At 36.3% G+C, this 19957-nt stretch overlaps 3 protein-coding genes across 13 annotated transcripts; 1 reads left to right on the top strand and 2 right to left on the bottom strand.

The window, feature by feature from the left end:
* Positions 1-2463: 2463 nt before the first annotated feature.
* On the bottom strand, positions 2464-13335 carry LOC131672128 (uncharacterized). Its single transcript, XM_058949132.1, has 14 exons — positions 12608-13335; positions 11971-12338; positions 10641-11874; positions 9637-10107; positions 9085-9503; positions 8670-9011; positions 8241-8582; positions 7850-8164; positions 7448-7733; positions 6582-6733; positions 6317-6492; positions 6028-6238; positions 5802-5945; positions 2464-5685 (listed from the first exon to the last, which is right to left on the bottom strand). The coding sequence occupies exons 2-14, from the start codon at positions 12316-12318 to the stop codon at positions 5533-5535; spliced, it is 4593 nt and encodes a 1530-aa protein (XP_058805115.1). The 5' UTR covers positions 12319-12338; positions 12608-13335; the 3' UTR covers positions 2464-5532.
* Positions 13336-13543: 208 nt separating this feature from the next.
* On the top strand, positions 13544-15728 carry LOC131672155 (N(6)-adenine-specific methyltransferase METTL4). 4 transcript variants are annotated; one of them, XM_058949187.1, is made up of 7 exons: positions 13544-13649; positions 13832-14100; positions 14280-14641; positions 14720-14894; positions 14968-15139; positions 15214-15397; positions 15505-15728. In XM_058949187.1, the coding sequence occupies exons 1-7, from the start codon at positions 13613-13615 to the stop codon at positions 15506-15508; spliced, it is 1203 nt and encodes a 400-aa protein (XP_058805170.1). In that variant the 5' UTR covers positions 13544-13612; the 3' UTR covers positions 15509-15728. The 4 variants fall into 4 exon arrangements, with proteins under 4 accessions (XP_058805170.1, XP_058805172.1, XP_058805171.1 ...); XM_058949189.1 differs by having other exon boundaries at positions 15485-15728; XM_058949188.1 differs by having other exon boundaries at positions 15473-15728.
* Positions 15489-19883, bottom strand: LOC131672152 (UDP-glucose 4-epimerase-like). Of its 8 annotated transcripts, none has more exons than XM_058949179.1 (8): positions 19538-19751; positions 17106-17359; positions 16747-17001; positions 16563-16676; positions 16329-16505; positions 16083-16263; positions 15739-16020; positions 15489-15649 (listed from the first exon to the last, which is right to left on the bottom strand). In XM_058949179.1, the coding sequence occupies exons 3-8, from the start codon at positions 16996-16998 to the stop codon at positions 15567-15569; spliced, it is 1089 nt and encodes a 362-aa protein (XP_058805162.1). In that variant the 5' UTR covers positions 16999-17001; positions 17106-17359; positions 19538-19751; the 3' UTR covers positions 15489-15566. The 8 variants fall into 8 exon arrangements, with proteins under 8 accessions (XP_058805162.1, XP_058805161.1, XP_058805163.1 ...); XM_058949178.1 differs by having other exon boundaries at positions 17106-17511; positions 19550-19751; XM_058949180.1 differs by lacking the exon at positions 19538-19751 and adding an exon at positions 17699-17898 and having other exon boundaries at positions 17106-17206.
* Positions 19884-19957: the final 74 nt, after the last annotated feature.

Genomic DNA, 19957 nt, shown 5'->3' with positions numbered 1-19957 from the left:
AATTTGTTGCATAACATTTTTATAAAATATTTTCCAAACGTTCCAGAAAACACTTCACTGAAATGTTTTAGAAACTTTTCGTGACCGTTTCAAGAAAATATTTTGATAAAAAAATTGAATAAAATCTATTATAGAAACTTTGCGAAAAACTTGTAGAGACATTGCTCAACATATTTTATAAAAATGCTTTAACAATGTTTATAGAAACATTTCACGAATCATCGGTGAAACATTACATAAATGATTTGTGTAACATTGCAGCTAGTAATATCGTAGTAAATAAATTTCAATTCGCTCAATTAAAATATGCAAACCGATTAATTTGCCTCATTACAGTTTTCTCATAAAAATAAAAAATTAATAACAATGATTGCTATTAATAAAGATACTTCAAGCACCTCTATCTTTTTTATAAATCATTAATATTAATTTTAGAGCATTTTAAAAAGTTTCCTAGAGCTGATTTAATTTGTCCAATGAAAGAACATTATCATATGGTCGAATATTTTTTTAAATATTTAATGATTATTGCGGAGCAGATAAATTCATTTTTACTTATACATGTACCGTGCATGAGCATTACTGTGAACGATATTTTTAAATTTATACATGATAACGCAATTATAAAATTATTAACAATTTCAAATTACACTCTTTAAATAAGTAACGTATAAATTTCTCTATCACCTTTCTACAACTTTTCTGCGGCTCAAATTGCATGGATATAGATTGCAGAAATATTTAAAACCTTTTAGGAAACCTTGCCGAAAACTTATAGCAATATTTCATGTTATGTGAGATGACGTAAACATAAATAAATGTGAATGTATGATGGAGTAGCTAATGCAAAGGATAGATACTATATGCCTTTTAACTATACTAGTAAACAAAATAACACAATGAATAAATAAAAAATAGCTATCTATAGAACGCAAATGGAATTATGCAGAGACACCTTAAAGTAAGAACATTATTAATCAACCAAAACATAGACATCATGTTAATATCAGAAACACACTTTATAAATAAGAATTATTTCAACATACCAAACTATCTACTTGCATCTACTTATAAAAAAGTGATTGATACCATGTTGAAGCATTTTATTTGTGATTTGATTGATTGAGATATAGTCATGTAATAACAAACGTACTGTTAAGCAGCGGCAAATAAGCGTGTAGATATAGTTTCGAGTTGAGATTTTAGTGATAAAAATCCAATTTATCATAATTGATATACACAATTTTTAAGATAGGCTACAGTATTCTTGTTTTTACACTTATTTTATGAAACTAACAGCGAATAAATCGTTTCGTAAAAATAAGAGGTTGAAATCGTCTTTAATGTTTTCGATTATTAATCGATAATCTAGTTTTTAAATGTATACGCTTAAAATAAAGGTTGAAATACTGCAATCTTTGTTCTAAGAGTAGGATAAAAATTTAATAATAATTTAATCCATTGAAAAAAAAAATAAAAAAATAACTTATTGCGGTTTTTAATATGATAAATTATGAATTTGAAAAAGTACTTAATCACTAATACACATTCTTCAGCTGTGATATGTGTTTTGTAAGAAAATTGAAAAATCCACCTTTGAAAAAAGTAATTTATGTTCAATATGTTAATTAAAATAACAATAAGAATTGAAATAGTACATTACGATAAGTGAGGGAAAGTAGATCGTTGTCTCGGTGTGGCGTTTACGCCCGAGCGAAGCGAGGGTGGAAAGGTACACGAGACGAGAATCTCTTTCCCGAACATGTGCCGTACCGTAGTTTTTGATACGACGTGTGGAAAGTGCGATTTTCAACGCATGTTTTCTGCCGATCGTGCGGGAAAGAGGCACTTTGCGCACGGAGTATCGAAAAATAAATTACTGCATTATAAAGCTGTACTCAAACTAGTCTGAACCTATGGCATTTAATTTTGAGGTGCTGCTTCAAACTCGACTATTAAAACTTTAGAAAGATTTCAATCGAAAGTCCTACATTACGATATTTTTTTTCGTATCGTGCGGCCGATCAGTCTTTCTGAATAAAAATACAAGGTGCAACAAACAATAAAATAATAATGAAAAACTGCACTATTATTTATGAAAAGTGATGAAAGAACTTAAATTATTAATTCTAAGTTTCAATTAGACATAGTTTCATCAAATAAGTGATTTTTCCATTTTGGGCCTCATCGACCATTTTTCAGATAATATGCTCTATCTTCAGATGTAATCAACGAATAGAGCTGAAATTTGATTTCATATTTCAAATCATTGAAAGAAGGCAAAAAAATCTTCAAAAAGTAGAATTTTCATAAAATTTCTTATGTCGCTGAGAAAAAAGTTATTTTGAAATCAAATTTGAAAGATTTTATTGCCTTCTTTCAATGATTTGAAATATGAAATCAAATTTCAGCTCTATTCTTGATTACATCTGAAGATAGAGCATATAATCTGAAAAATGGTCGATGAAGCCCAAAATGGAAAAACCACTTATTCGAGGGAACTATTGATTAGGTTTATTAATAAGTTTCTATAATGCTGTTAAAAAAATATTCTTAAATGGTTTTTTATTTTAAATAGTTTTATCAATGTTTTTTGTGTACTTGTTTTCATTAGAAGTTTTTTCAATGTCCAAGATATGTTTCAATTTATTTTTTTATGAGTATCATTGTATGAATAAATTAATTTTTCGATACTCCGTGCGCAAAGTGCGTCTTTCTCGCACACTCGATAGAAAAAGTGCGTTGAAAATCACACTTTCCATACGTCGTATCAAAAAATACGGTACGGCACATGTTCGGGAAAGAGTTTCTCGTCTCGTGTACCTTTCCACCCTCGCCTCGCTCGGGTGTAAACGCCACACGAGACAAGAATCTACTTTCCCGCACTTGTATCGTAATGTACTATTATCATATTATAAATATATTTTATTTATTTCAATTATTTCAATAATAACTAAAAACAAATGTCAAGTGTGCGTAGAGAACCGGTGGGAAGTTAGGCTTATATAACATGCCAGAATCAGCCACTTAAGACACGGAAACGCGTGCGCTGGACGCGCATTTAAGACACGGCGTGCTATCATACGGAGTGTATAAAAAGAAGACACGTCAGCTTTTGTTGAACACGTTAGTTTATATGAACACAAGATCGATTTTAATAACATCCAAACTGTCAATTGTGAACAATACAAATCAAAACATTTTTTTCGAAATGTTACACATTCACAGTGAAAAAATAATATGAATAGACAATGAGATAAAATAAAATTACCTAATAGCGACAAACATACAGTAGATATTAAAAACAATCATTGAAAAAAAAAAGAATTAAGAAATCACTGTCGAGATATTGTTTGCTTACGCAACAGTAAGTGATAAGTAATAGAAACCTAGATATTTGAAGAAAATTGTGTATTGTTTTGTACCTTCTACCATACCCGAATTCCCCCTTCCTTTCCACCCTTATAAAATCAGTTGTCACTTAAACATATACGTTAATTTGTATCTCATCTCATTACCTTTGCTAGATGTGTGCAACTCAGATTAAAGCCTTACTGGTTCGCGTTGCAATATGATTTATGACTTGGTAAAGTACACGTTATAGTGTCAAATAACCGTTGACTAAAGTTGCAGCAGCCGCGCAAGTAGTCTAGGCGTTGTCATTCACCGTGCGAACTCTAGATAACATCGAGCAGCTCTCGATAGATGCATTGAGCGCGTAAAAACACAAGGAAACCCAACTGTTTCAATGTAGTATCACAACAATTGTCCGATGCCAGCTATCTATATACAGCTATGCCTAAATCTACACTTGCTCGCTTCATCGGCATTGCATTCACTTCAATTGCCTTGAATGTTAACGCGCGTTTATCTCGAAAAGTTGGCCGCAGTTCAATGAAAAACGAGACATTTTTTCAGAAAGTGTATCTCGAGCTCGCCGACATCCAATCTTATTAACTATCAGTAGCGGGCAATAATTATCGATGCAATAGGCCTTAATAGCTCTTCAAACTATTCTATTTGTTATTCAATAAAGAAACAACGCCCGACCAATAACAATTGATCGTTCCATTCCTACCTTCCATTACATCACAACGCTTTGCAGTTGGCCGTTGTCCACTGTGCACTTTCTCATTTCACACCAAACAAATTATATCTTTAAAAAATTTTAATATAATGCTTCCATTCAAACAGGAAACGAGCGATACTGTGAAAAATTATATCTCTTGAGATATTTTATATTTGATCTATCTGAATACAGAAATCTCGTTGCTATATTGGCTTGAAATAGCCAATTAATTACCTGCATCAAATATTCATCAATGTTTGTCTTTAACGTATTCTATTCTCGACTTTTCTTCTAAAATTCAAAACATTTTATTTTACACAAAGCTAAACAAAGTACAGAATTTTGCTACGCAATCCATACGTATTAATAATGAATAAATTCGTAATCGCTACGAAGATTTGATCTGCCCGTTAAGTAATGTTTTTACAAAGTTCAGTGACTTTTTTCATTTGAACAGGTTCATAAATACAATTTTTTGGTCGTGTTTAACAAATACGGCGATGTTTCAATCGAGGTTGATTGTTTGACAATTTTATGAGTAAGACAGTAATATCAGCTTATGCGCGGCTAAAACACCTAAATATGCTTAAAAATAATTATTTTTATTTATCATGTTTTAGATACAAATCATTTAAATTTTTTCAAACCAAACATATTTATATAAACAGAAAATCCTACATCAACGTAGACGATAGAGGTGACAATAAAAAAACAAGTTTATCATTTAATTGGACCTTTTCATTGTTTAAATCCAAAAAACGATTTGTAACATAAAGTATTGAAAAATGCTTATTTACGTGATATATAGCTCTGGACTTAAACTTAAAAGTATGGTATTAAAATACTCTAGCATAAATCACTTAGTTTTACAATAAATCATCTTAATCTTAATTATGTAAAATTAATCGTGTCGCCATCCGAAATAGTGTCGTCAACGTCAACACTAATAAGGCGTCATCGCACTTGTAATAATTTTCTTCTGGATTGTGGTTGAATGGTGAAAAACTACAGTAAAAATATTTCAAATCCAAATTCATCATATCGCTTATCACACCTGCGATATCTGTATTAAGCCAAATTGTGCAGAAGATTGTAAAGTAGAAGCAAATTTGTTGCAAAAGAAAATGATGGTATTTGTTGTACTTAATGATTGCTTGACAGAAATAATAATTATAATCCTAAAGGAATCTGCCATTGAAAAAGAACTTAATTAGAATATTTTAGTAAATAAATCGCATATAAACTAACATCTTGAAGAACGTTAGATTGTCCAAGTTATTTGCGTAACATGATTGTGTTGAATACGAAAAGCAAACTTGACATTTGTTATCTGTATTCGTTAATTAACAAATAGATCTGTACAATGTTACCAAATAATTCTTACAGCCTAGGCATTAAGAAAAATTGAGTTTTTGACCCCGTTAATTCGTAGCTCGATTTATCACTCGCGTCTGTGTATATATTTACTGACCCTTCTCCTCGATATAAGCCTTGATTGCTTCCTGGCACTCTTCAGAACACCAGTGCTGTATAAGAAGAAAACTTTCGGATTCAAGAGCGACATCTAATTTTTTTCGCAGGCTGTGCCGTAATAAAGCTTTTGTCGCTTCCATTGCCTGTTGGAAATAGTAGAAAATAAACATATAATAATGATCATTATGAGCACTTGAAACAAAATCCAAACTTGAAATAGAATCACGAATAAGAAAATGATTACTATGTTATAAATCACCTGTGCAGATTGCTCGCTCATGACTTTTAACGAAGGTAAGAGTTCGCCTTGGAATCTATCAGGCCACAAAACTCTTGTAACTAATCCGGCTCTCAAGGCCTCGCTAGCTGTTAATGTCCGACCCCCAAGTAATAATTCATTCGTCTAGAATACACAATAGTGTAAATTAAAGTAAAAGTCCAATAAAATAAAATGATTTTGATGACAAATGATACTGCTAACTCACCACAGCACTACCAAGACTGTGAGATAACGTTAAAACTGCAGCTCCTTCGGCTATTTGACCAAGTTTTCCGTAGGGAGTACTAAATGTTGCCTTGTCACTGGCTATCACAAGATCGAATAAAGGCAGCATTGTAACACCTAATCCTATAGCTGCACCTTGCACACCTGCCACAATGGGCTTATTAAATGCAGCTAATGATCTGACGAAATCTCTGAAAAGTATTGATCAGTCAATACAGTAAATCATTAAATAGTAAATAAATGTGTAGTAAATATGAAATCGGACTTACCTGACAGCCTTGGCCATATCTTCTGCTCGAACTTTTCGCTCCTCTCTGTTCGACTGTTGTAAATATGAAAGTTCCAGGCCCTCGCAAAAACTAGTACCAGTAGAGGTCAATAAAACAACTCTGCAATCGTTGTCGTTTCGAAGAATTGACAATGCTTCGCGGATTTCATTCATTACCTAAAGAATCAGACAAGCGAAAGAGCATTTAATTTTAAAAAGTAGGGAATCCACTGTTATTCTTAATAAGTTAAGTGATCTGAACTTACTGGAATCGTAATGGCGTTTCGAATGCCAGATACAGGCCCCGATGGAGTTAGGATTAATTGTGCAAGGTGACCGTGCTGTCTAACATTTATTTCTTTATTGCTAAATTTCCTATTGTCTAATTTTTCGTCGTCCAACTGTGTCTTCGAATGTCCTATTGCACGAATTTTCATATAAGTATGCTCCGAATGTTGGTGCGTAAAAACTATTTAACTAACAAGAGTATGTCGCATTTTTGGCTTACAGATTTGCTGTAGCTTCGACAAATCTTTTTTTGATAAATGTTGAAGAATTCACAGACATTCTATCTAATACTTGATTTTTGGAGTGGCGCCGTATTTGATAAATAAATTATAAGACGAAAATATTTTCAAAACCAAACAACGGAGGAGAACTTTTTCATTGTAAATTGAAAGTTCAAATCAAATATTTTAGACAGAAAAAGAAATTGTTGAAAACAATTAAGTGTTTAAAAGTTGTTCTGTTTTAAATTCTGTAAATTAAATCATCAATAAAATGTTTCTATCTATCGAAAATTTAACTTATTGTTCAATGAAATTTTGTTTCTGTGTAACTTTTGAATGTTTACCTTAATCAATTTTTTTCGGTAGGATTAAATCTTATTTTTTATTTTATAATAATGTAAAAATTATCTATTGTAAAAATTTTCAAGCTATTTTCATTACGAGGTAGTCTCTTATCGAATGAAATAGCCTGCAACTCTAGAAAATCGAGTATTAGACTGAATAGACATGTACAAAATAATTTTCTAAAATGATAGGCAAATTAATAACCTGAAGATAGGCACTCTCATTGAAATAACTATATATATAGTCTTCCATGCTATAATCGTAGTTTTCATGCATACCTCTCTTACGATTAGTAGATGTACTTGCTGAACGTGACGAGCCGCCATTGATACTCGATTGCAGGGCTGATACAGCTTCAGCTAAACAAGCTGATAATTCATCCTGGTCCCTCGATGCTCCCTTTACATCGTTCCACAGAGCTTCAGAGGACGATCTGCTTTTTGGCACTTTCTTGCTTTTAGGGGGCACTTTGGATGCGATAATGGCGTTTGACCTTGTGGCTTTTTTGGACGGTGATTTATCCGATTCATCTTTATCCTCCGACTCGCCTTTGCTGATAACAGCCTGAAAAATGGTACAAGCAATGATTAATTGTTCAATCTCGTATACACGTGCACGCATGTACACACTAATGTGCACGCACATTGTATAATAATCAAGGAATTAAAGACAATACATACCTTTTTTTTAGTTTTTTTTGGATCAAGTTTGTCAATCGAATCGTGTGAAAGTTTTCTCTTAGATTTAACTAAAGCTTCAAACTCGTCAAGCTTTATTGACTCCGGAGGCACATCTATACTGACACGTGGACTTGCCGAGGCACTGGAAAACGAACTCGAGGAATGTCTACGAATGATTCTGGAAGCGTCTGCTGCGTTGCGAATCTTTGCCGGAATAACAAAGTCCGTAGACTCTGACGGGGCCGAACTCAGTGGTTTATTAGTTTTAGTTACATCGCTTACTTTTTTCTCAGATTGTGGCATGGATTGATCGGACTAAATTAAGAAAAGAATTTTTCTTCATCAGAATTCACGAAAGAACTCGGTAACATTTCACAACTAGACTACTTACAGCAGCACTACGCCTGGATCTTGGTGATATCTTGACCGTAGTCGATGCTGAATTCCTCAATCTCAGCACTGCATTTTTGACGAGCTTGGTCCTGAGTTTTAGCTCTCTTTCGGCCTTTTCAACGTCCATTACTTTTTTCTGCGATTTCGTAATTGGCACAAGCCTTTTTCTAGAATCTGGTTGTTTTACGTCGTACAAAAGATTGACAACGCCTTCATCTTGGAGCAGCCTGTCGATTTCGGAAACTTTTTTGCCTTTATGAGCAAAACCCGCAGGCGTCACCGTTTTTTCTGATGTACTTTTTAACAATGTGGTATCAGCTTTTTTGGGTGAAGATGCAGCCTGGAAAGTAGAACGAGAATGTTAAGAATGCTCATGCTAAAGTTTTGTAAAACGAGATTCACAAGCAATAGGAAAAAGATAATTTACCGGAATCTTGGGCTTTGCATTCTTGCTTACTGCTTTCTGTCTCAATAAATTCTTTACTGCCAGTTTTCTTCTAGTAATCGAAGTATTCTTTTTTAGAAGTCCAAGTTTCGATTTTTTAAGAGGAAGAACTTTACTCTTGATAGTTTTAGTTTCGGTCTTCGGCGAACTACATTTAGGATCACTTTTTACTTGTTTCGTCATAACTTCAGCTGATTTATCGTCGGTTGCAGATTCTAAATCGATTCTAACTTGTTCTGATTTTGCGTCATCAACCTTTTGTTTGACCCCATCAGCATCGTCCTGTGGTAGCTTCTTACTTTCCGCGGCTTTATTCTTGAATACCTGAAATCCGATTAACACTATTCAAATCAAAAGAAAAATCAAAAGCACTATTACATTTGGTAATTTTATTAACTTTTTGTCTCTTGACAGCGAGTTCATGCTCGCGGGCCTTCTCCGTGAGTTTACGTTTTCTTCCGGATCTTGATTCTTCAATGCCTATTTCAACTTTGATTTCAGCACTATTGCGCGTATTTTGGCTGTTTTCGTTCTGAGGTTTTTTCGTCTTTTTTTGTGAATTCTCGTCAGCTAAATCTAAACTTATGATTTCACCGTCTTCTGTTGGATTTGACCTTGGCTCCTCTTTGATGGGTTTCATTCGTGTCTGCTCTTTAGGCACTTTATTCGTTGATTCTTTCTCTTTGCTAGGCATCTTTTTATTAGATTTCTTTGGTGCGCTGGAACTTACTGCACTCTTTTTTGACGTAATATTGGGTAACTCTAGCAGTTGCTTCAAGGCTAATTCGCGTTCCAGAGCTGGATCTAACTTGCCACCTAAAAAGAATGAGACTTAAAATTTATGCACTTAAATTAGCTAATAAATACAAATCGCCTTAAAATTCATCAAATAGTTCTCGATAACTGATAATTTTAGATAAGCCGGTTATGGCGTGGTTAAATGACATACTTGAGCTGGCATTTGAATTGGGATTGGACGTTTTGTTATTTTCAGGGTTCAGATTAGACCACTCGGGATCGGCATCGCCTTCCAAAATAGCCAGCAATTCGTTGTTGTCGGACACAGATGAAGCTTTGCTCGTCGCCGTGACTACTTCTTCAATGGACTTGTCCTTATCGAGGTCATTGGCTGCTGGCGTTTGCTGTCCCGCTGTCAAGGGTGGCATGGATGCTACCACCTGAGAGAGCTGATTGGACAAACGTTGCGAAATTTTTTTGACGAAAACGATGTCAGCGGTTTTTGGCACTACCAAGTCTTTCTGTTTTTCGCGCAATCGCTTGTTCAAAGCTTCAGTCACTTCTGCCGTCGATGCGATTGGACTTGTTAAATGAGAACCAGGTACCTTGACGCCTGGTCGAGGATGAACTTTCTTGGTATCATCCTGGTTCACACTTTTAGATGAATGGCCATGGGACTTATCTGAAATATAAAGGATTAAATATTAGTCAGTTATGTCTTAGCTTTCAATGACAAACGTGAGAGATGGGTATTGCGCGAGCGCGCGCACGCGCGCGTGTGTGCGTGTGTACGCGTGTATGTGTGTGCATGCGTGCCTATGAAAACATTGAAAAAAAATTATTTATATTATATTTGGAATTGAAAACATTTTTTTCTTTACTAAAGCTTCCAAACTTTGTTTCTCTCCTTATTTAAGATATATAATACCAAGAAAACACTAAAAAAGTTCAGTGAAACTATTTATTTCAGCATCTTTTATATTATAAGACAGCAAAAATCATTAAAATAAGGCTGATTTCTTTTATTCGTAACTTGTACAAGCATCTGTTTACAATAATGTTGAAAAAAATAGTTCCCGTAATCTTGTCTAAATTTACGAGCATTTTCGGTCGCTACACATTTTAAATAATAAGTAGAAAAAAATCCAAAAGTTTTAATAGATAAGACCTCAGACAATTCCATTTTTGTATAGATTTCGTCACATATACATTTACCTTTGGTTGAAGATCGACTTAGTGTCGACTTGGAGGTCTTGCCTGTAGATCTTTCAGAGGACTTCTTGTCCTGGAGCCTTGCTTTATCCGATTTTGAGCTTCTACTCTTTTCCACCAAACTATTACCACTTTGTTCAACATTATCGTCACAGCTTACGGCGTTCTCAGCTGCATTGGTACTTGAGACAGTTTGTACCTGTTGTGCATCGTCATTCAATAAGTTCTGTAGCTCTTTTTCTACAGAATCTTGATGATCTTTGAAAGTACCCACTGATTGGTTGTTATCTTCTTCACAGTTTTCATCTTGCCAGTCGTCAAAGATATCTTGAATGACCTTACGGTGGCTGTCATTCGATTGCGTAGATAAATGTAAATCAATTTCATCTTCTTCTTGACTTGATTGATTGTAATTGACTTCTTCATTGCCAGTCAATTCTAACTTACTCTCGATCGTTTCTCCCTTTGTTTCAATCACAACTGCTACGTTATTACTTTCTTTCAACTCCTTTTTCACTGCTTCTCCCTGAACATCCTCATGTACTTGCTCCTGAAGCTGCTCTGCCACTTGTTCACTTTTATCATCTTGCGCAGCTCCTACTTCTTCTTCTGCACTGTACTCTATAGTACTAAATTCAGCCATCACTGCAATGTCATCAGAATTTGTCAGAATTTGACCTTCTGTTACAATTTCACCATTTTGACTTTCTTCCATGGGCAAAGAGTTTTCAAAATGCTTCTCTGGCTCTGCATTAATACTGCCCTTGCTTACAGGTGTGTTTGTTAAATTTTCGTTATTCTCTTCATTTACAGAACCAATTTGGGAGTCAATTTGAGAATCAACTTGTAATTCTGTAATAGTCATAGGAATTAAGTTACCATCTGCAACTTCATTTTCAATCACGAGAAGATTTTCTCTAGTTTCCATATGTGCATTATTTTGTTTTGGTTTGATATCTTCTTCTTGTTCTTCTACACATTTACTTTCTTCACCAATATTATTTACAATACTCTGACCACTACTTATAATAACATAAGTATCTGAGGAGACATGATTTGTTGGGACATGAGTAGACTCACTTATAGGGATTGATGCTGTTACATGATCTGTTGTTGTTTCAGCAACAGCTCCTGCATCACGAGTATCCCCAGTGGTTATTAAAACCGAATTAGCCACTTGATAATCTTCTTGATTATAAGTAGTTTGATCGTGTAATATATATTCTTGCACTTTCACCTGTAAATTTGAAAATATTGATATGAATTGTATTTGCAACTAAAATTATATTCTCGAGTATCTTAAATTTTTCAAGATAAGTAAGAGCAAATATACCTCTTTGTGATTTTCCATGTAGTTGATACTGCTACCAATATTATTCACATGCAAAATATGTTCAACTTTTGTAGATTCGTGTAAAATTATTTGTTCGGCTTCTTTATCTTGTTCCATGCCATCTGTGTTATAGATCATAACATTCCTATTGCATTGATCTTGTACAGTAATGCAATCGTTAGGCAATATAATATCCATGCCAGCAATTTCACAGTTCATGCTTGATTCTTGATTGTTGTCATTTGGAACAACAATCTCTTGAACCAAGTGGTGAGACAAAAAATCAGAGCCCTGATTTGGGTTGCTCACATCAATAATTTGTTCGTAAACTGCCTCATGATGCTCCATGATAATGAATTATCTTATGCCTGAAACATATTTTGCAAGAAATGTAAACATGTTTGTAAACTTCAATGTACAGTAACATTAATTAATCACGGCCATAGCAAAAGCTTGCGATTATTCAAAGTAATACTCGAATATATTTTGCGCAAGTTAGTATTTAATAAATAAACGTGCATCAACGTGCTGTTTCGTAAAAATTTACAAACATGCTTTGGCGTTTCATCACAGAAGTCAGTGTTAACCAACTCTTTCAAGAGCATGAAATGGTAAAAGCAGTTTTCGTTTAACTTACCAATTTTAATTCAAGTTAATTCTCCGAATCGTTGACAACTTCAAAAACTAGGATAGCCAAGTGGGGTGCAGTGAAGGCGATTACATCTTTCGAGAAACAACTCCCACAACTTCACAGAAATTGTAATAGATTGAACTGCAGCAAGAACGTTCTTGCCGACTAAGCAGTGTAAAATCAGAGCAAAACAAAAAGTACTATGACTTCTCTTTCTTTGTTTTAAGACACACGTTAGAGGCTAAGTTGTTCGGCAATCAGTTTTCCAATAATGACGCTCAACAGCAGTCATCTGATGATTGGACTGAGCGCATGTTGTTTATCTATCGTGCGTATTCACACGAAGCGGCGGCGACAGCGGCGTGTGCGATTTTGAGGCCCTGACTACGTGGAAAAACGGGCCGTCGCGTAGTTAACCTGGAAAACTTGCGTCGTCCGTGTCTCTTTTTCTCACTTTTCCTCGTACTCGAGCACGTATCTCTATGTGAGAATACGAGATTCTTTTCTTCGCGTGCTCACTGCGTGTGCTCGATGAGTTACGATGACTGATTCCACGCAGCTCGCGCTTGTTTTTTTCTCTCTGTCGACTTATAAGATTCCTCCTTGCACTACTTTTTTTCTCTCTTGTTATACTTACTTGCTCGCAAATGCACGAGCGCCGCACTCTACTGCATGTGTACGAGACGTTTAATAATAATGCACTGAAGAGCCAGCAGCATTAGCAATCAGCACACGCAGACAAGTACTTAGATACACACGGGCTACTCAGATATTCGACTACACCGAAATATATACATACACACACACTTGCATACCCAACGCCGAATTCTCATACTATATTAAGCTAATACAATCAAAGCCCCGGTCCCGAGCCGATGACTCTCATTGGTCACTGCATCCCACGCATTTTATACACGTGACGACCGGAACTAACCTAACCTAATTATTCTGCGTTCAAACGAAAAGATGACCGATTATAGCTGCATTTTACCATTAAAATTATTTTTTTGAATGAATTTTAAATATACTATTTATCATTCAAAAATAAGTACGTTGAGAACTAACATGTATATTTTGCAATCAATGTGCAACTCAAAATTAGTTATTATTCTTTTTCTTGCTTATTATTTGAAACAATTAAATTACATTGCTGTACTATGTTTTTAAAAGTAGTTCTAATCTTTTGATCACTGAAAATTAAATTATTCTATGACTGACTTTTCTTTCCAGGGATTATCATGAGTATTGTATTTGAATCTGAGAACGGATGGATAATATCTCATCTTGATTACTTGCATAGCATTTACCAACAAGTTGAAGATGATCAAAAACTCATCAAACTAGAGTTCAATGATCAATTTTTCAAGGTTAATTCTCAATATTTTCAGCACAGTCAAACAAATGGATGCAAAGATAATGTAAAAATCAATATAAGTTCAATACATAAAAGAAACAAGAGAAAAAACATATCCACTTTACCTCAAAATAAGCTAGAACAGGTATGAACATGATTTATAAATATTTACTTGAGTTAAATAGTAACTCTACAGTTTAAATTCATTATTGATTATAATTTACTATTATTCTTTTGCATTATTACTATTATTGTTATTTACTTAATATTATTGCTATTATTTACTTACTATTATTACTTATTTATTACTATTATTTTGCACAGAATAATTTTGTCAAAGTAACCAGTGAAAAAATTATCAAAGCTGCAAGAAATTTTAATTTATTTACAAATGTAGTCCTAGAAGACAACAATGAGGAATCTAGAAGAGTATCGAAAAATTTTTACTCTGGTACATTAGGCCTCATTTGCAATTATCAAGGTTACAATAAAAAGGAAAAAGCAGTTATTGCCAAATTAAAAAATGAAAAGTATGTTTTTCCAAGGTGTTGTCAATTTTTTTGCAAAGATATTAAGCAAATAAGTGAAAAGGTTGATGTCATTGGTGATTATAATTTGATACTCATGGATCCACCATGGTGGAATAAATCAATAAGAAGAAAAAAAATAAAGTTTGAAAATAGCAGGTAACTTTCAACAAGCTATTTTTTGTGTGTTTATTATTGATTATTTTAATCATATTGATTTTTCCCTGTGAGTAACAGCTACAAAATGTTATACAACGAAGAACTTGCCAAAATTCCTATTAAAAATCTATTGAATTCCAATAGTATCGTTGCTATTTGGTGTACAAATTCTTCCAGTAATGAGAAAAGTATTTTAGAAGAAATATTTCCATCTTGGGGTCTAACTTTTCAAGCAAAATGGTTTTGGTTGAAGGTATAAATTCTTCTTAATCTGAACAGAGTAGAGTTTGCTTTGAATAAATGCTCTTTTTTGTTGATACACATAGATTACACAAAATGGTTATCCTATCTGCGATTTTAATGATAGCCATGGTAAACAGCCATATGAGCAAATAATATTTGGCTCAACAGCGTCCAACAAAAATCAGAATATACCTGATAAAAAAATTTTAATTAGTATTCCAAGTGCTGCACATTCCCATAAACCTCCTTTAACTGGTGACTTGAAAAATAATCTATTTGTAATTGAAAAATATAAAACAAATGGATTAACCTGAAAATTTGATCTGCAGAAGTCTTGAAACCATATTTGCCAAGGGATCCAAAGTGTATGGAAATCTTTGCCCGATACCTTTTACCAGAATGGACAAGTTGGGGCTTGGAAGTTTTGAAATTTCAACACTTATCTCTTTTTTCTTTAGCCCAATCAGAGAGTAAAAGGGAGGAGAGCAATGTTGAATTGAAATTAAGCAAAAGGTAAGTGCAATTCATTTTATTATTAAGTAGAAATACTTTTGAATGATAGCAGATTAAGAATATTAATTAATATAGCTAAAAATACAGATGAACGTATATTTTGTAAGGTGATTGTACATCATTTAATATTATACTGACACATGGAGAATTTGAGTTTTGCAAAAAAAAATCATGACAAAATGGAATTGCCATTCTTGTATGGAGCTCTGTATCCATTTGGATTCATCGTTTGCCACCTCCAGAAATCTATACCTGTAAGATGGAAAATGAAGCAAGTAGCGGTTGGCCTCATGGTTGGTCAATGATGAAAAAAAGGAAATAATAAATTTGATAAAACTTACACATTTGCTCAATATTGTGCGTAGCTTTCCAGCCTAACTCTTTCTCAGCTAAGTTTGTATTTGCATACATGGCCATAATGTCGCCGTCCCTTCTATCTTTAACGACGTAAGGTATACATGTTCCTGTGACTTTTTCAAATATCTTGACCAATTCGAGAACAGAAACGCCAGTTCCGGTGCCAAGATTGTAGACTTTGAATCGAGAATGGCGCTTGTGTAGGGCATTCAGAGCGGCTACGTGCCCAGATGCCAAGTCCATGACGTGAATGTAATCGCGGATGCCTGCAAAGCGAAATGGCAAATTGGCGAGTGTAACGCGATGACTAGTCTGACTTTGCAATGACCTGTTCCGTCTTTCGTGGGGTAGTCCCCTCCGAAGATGGTCAGCTGGGACTTCTGACCGAGAGCAACTTGAGCGATGAACGGCATCAAGTTGGTGAAGTGCTTGGTTGGATCTTCTCCGATCAAGCCACTCGGGTGGGCGCCGACGGGATTAAAGTACCTGAGCGAGATGATGTTCCAGAACTGAGAAAAAAGAGAAGGGTCAAAAGGACGAATGGAACGCAGGGCGAAAGCAGTTGGCCTCTGACCTTCTCGGCTCGGGATATATCTTTGAGCATCTCCTCGATGAAGTACTTGGTTCTGCCGTAAACGTTGGTAATGTTGCCAGTGGCGTGATCCTCGGTGATCGGAAGCTCGGCCGGCTCCCCGTACACGGTGCACGAGCTGCTGAACACCAATTGGAAGCAGCCGGCTGCCTTCATCACCTGTCGACCGACGTACGCGATTGACGGCTGTCGCAGCATTCGCGCCGATTGGCTTACCTCTAACAGATTGATTGCCCCGATGATGTTGTTCTTGTAATAGTGGAGCGGGACCTGCATGGACTCGCCGACCGCTTTGATAGCTGCGAAGTGGATAACGCAGTCGACCGTGTGCTGAAAGCCGAGAGGGAAGGTGGCGATGAGAAGGCATCGGGCTTGCAGGCCGAGGCTGTGTAGTGCCTACTTTGCCGAAGACCTGAGCGAGTTTGTCTTTGTCGAGCAAGTCGCAGTTGTAGAACTGCACGGCTTTGCCGGTGATGCTCTGGACGCGCTTGAGCGCCGCCGACTGGCCGGGACCTTCGGTGACGCTGTTGACGAAGTTGTCGATGGCGATCACTTCGTAGCCTGACTCCAGCAGCTCGACGATGCAATGGCTGCCGATGTAGCCGGCGCCACCGGTCACCAGTACTCTTTTCCATCCGTTGATCGGCGGCATTGTCTGCAATTTATCGACTCGCTGACTGCCGAGCAGAGCCGAGCGCGTGCGACGAGTCGCCGGCTGTCTGTGTAGCACTCGAGGCAGCGCGCGGAACGAGCGTTCACCTGTGCTCGTGCTCGGGGAAGACGAGTTCAAGGCCGCCTGGCAGTGGATTGCATCGCCATTCGCGCGGTCCGCGCAGCTTGCCTTTGAGGCCAAGAGCGCACTATCGAACGCACTCGTTTCACTTGCTATTCGTATTCAAACAGGTCTTGGTTTTGAGCGGTCTCGAGCCTGGCATCTCTGAGATCGCCCATTGGAGCGCGCCTCGTTTCCGATTGAATGGTCTTGGCACGTCAAAAGAGAAACCGCCGCGCATCTGTATCGACGACGACGTTCAGTGTGCTTCACGTTCGCACATAACGGGAATATTAACGTATGAAATTCCTGTGGCATTCCTCACTAGTAGTTTACGGATACAATTTTAGGCTCTTTCACTTCGCGGCTTCATTGCTACGAAACGTAGGCTCGCTTTACGCAAATAATGATAAAATAGACAAATAGACCAAATCTTCTGTCATTCCTATTTTATAATCAACTATTGCGAGAATTGCTGTTGCAAAAACAGAAATATTTTTTTACACCATGTCAACGGTCGATTTCCAAGGCAATTTACGACGCGCTCCTTCAACTTAACAATAAATCAAAACAAACTCACTTTGCGCTTGTGATCCAAAGATTTGATCGACAGATTTATTAAGCGATGTTGAGATGTCCTTTTATCCGGACAGCACAAATGAATTTGACAACGTCCGTCCAAGACTAATGTGACGAACGAAACGCGACGAAGATGTGCTCCTATGCATTAACTTGTCGTATCCCCTTCTATCCAACTCCCACTTTTAAAAGTCTCGATGGGCCTGGTGATGCTTATAACTTTATTTGAGAGTGAGAGCTATAGGATATGGGGGGGGGGGAGATCGGAGACATGTTACTTTTAACAAATTGAAAAGGTCAATTGCTTTCTTTAATTGTAATATTTGCATTCATAAAACTATTTAAACTCTCAAAGGTGCAGACTAAGAAAGTTTATTGAAAGTCAACTTTAATTTATATGTAATTTTTTTGGTAACTTATTTACAGAAAAAAAATGTATTATACAAGCGTGATGTTTAGTTTTTTCATCCAACTCTGACTTTGAATTGAATATTCTGATACATTGAACTGATTAGGAAAAATGTGAATTTCCCGCGTTAATGAAAGAACTGCTGCCCTCTATACAAAACAGGTCTAATAGTGAACAAGTTATGACATTTGAAAATCGGCCCATTGGCATTGAATGACATTAATCCACAAAGCCAACAGCAACAGGCCAACAGGGGACAAGTCGGTGCATATTATCGGGTATAAATAAGGAATCTGGCGCCAAATTCCATAATCCGGATTCCCTGTATATTAAAAGCCTTCCCACCACTGTTTCGTGATTGAACAAATGCGTAGCGTTAGTCGATGAGAGAACCGCGATGGATAATTTGTTTGTGAGGCTCTCGCTATACATATGCGCATATGCGCGCGTACGAGGGCGTACAAACGCGCACAAATCGCTAAAAATTTTGATAGTGCCAACAACAGAAAGTTACTACTATTCCTCGCATGCCCCAAACGAACACACTTACTCCCGGAACAAACGTATCATAACTATATTGGGGCATGCGAGGAATAGTAGTAACTTTCTGTTGTTGGCACTATCAAAATTTTTAGCGATTTGTACGCGTTTGTACGCCCTCGTACGCGCGCATATACGCATATGAGGCGAGGGCCTTGTAAGCTGCATCTACGTGACTGTAATATTATCCTCTGCGAGATGCTGGATCTCCAGTTATCTGGGTATAAAGGAAAAGAACAGAGTGAGTGCGACTGCAAAAAAGGTAACAGAACGTTCATTTCAGAGAATGGAAGATTTCTTTCTCCGATTTTATTATGTATATCAAGAATAGGATCAAAGAGGACACAGATGCGTAGCTGGGCAGACTATATTCCTGACTAGGTAAAAGAGCTCATTATATGGAAATGACTAATACATTTATTGGCACTAAATCGTGATTTCATAAGAGCGGAGTAAATAAGAAAAGAGTTATTTTGATATAAATAGGATGGAAAATGACCTCTCCAAAAAAAAGCTCTCTTATATAGGGTGAATACTACAGGATTTATCTATTGTTTAAGCTGTTATCAGGGATGCTCGCAAGCGCAAGTGATTGAACACCTTATCTGGTTGTTTAACATTAATTAGATATATATATAAACGTAGGATGTTCGGGGGATTCGAGGTTTTTAATGATATGAACAATAAGGCCGATAAGGGTGGCCAACTTCGCTCCTCAGAAAGGGTAACAAATTTGATCGAGGAACCCAGCGCCTATAATTTAATTAGTGGTAAGTAAAATTTTATTACTAAACGACCCAGTGTAACACGCAACTTATTATCAATTGATAAATCACATTATTATTAGTTTAAATTAATATAAGCAATTATAGTCAGTGTAGTTAGTAGTACCTATTATACTACCTATCCATATTTGAATTCCTTGGTCCCTTCTACATATGTTTGGCTGTCGGGAGTAGAGAGATTTGAGAGAAGATCGTGAGATCGTGACTGTGTCGATGTCGATCGAAAAAGGTTGGACGAGAACGAGCTAGCCAGGCTCGTACTCGTGAGGTAGGAAGAAGAGTGCGGTTGGTAAGGCAGAAAGCGTTTCGTCCCGGTGTTATCGGCGGGACTCGTCAGTGAGGCTCGATGGCCGATAACACCTGCCTCATATGCTCGAAGTGCGCAAGTCGCTATGCGGACTTATATGTTCAGCGAGCGTATTTCTTGCCGCTCATGGCTAGCCGATGCCATCTAGATGTGGATGGCCGAATCGGGAACCGCCACATATGTATACATGTATGTATGTACATACATACATACATCACT

This window comes from Phymastichus coffea, unplaced genomic scaffold (assembly GCF_024137745.1).
Source record: "Phymastichus coffea isolate CEN01 unplaced genomic scaffold, Cenicafe_Pcof_1.1 PCOF00143, whole genome shotgun sequence".
In the NCBI taxonomy this organism is placed as follows: Eukaryota; Metazoa; Arthropoda; class Insecta; order Hymenoptera; family Eulophidae; genus Phymastichus; species Phymastichus coffea.
Note: the sequence above shows the minus strand (reverse complement) of the source record. Positions and strands in the feature narration are given on the sequence as shown.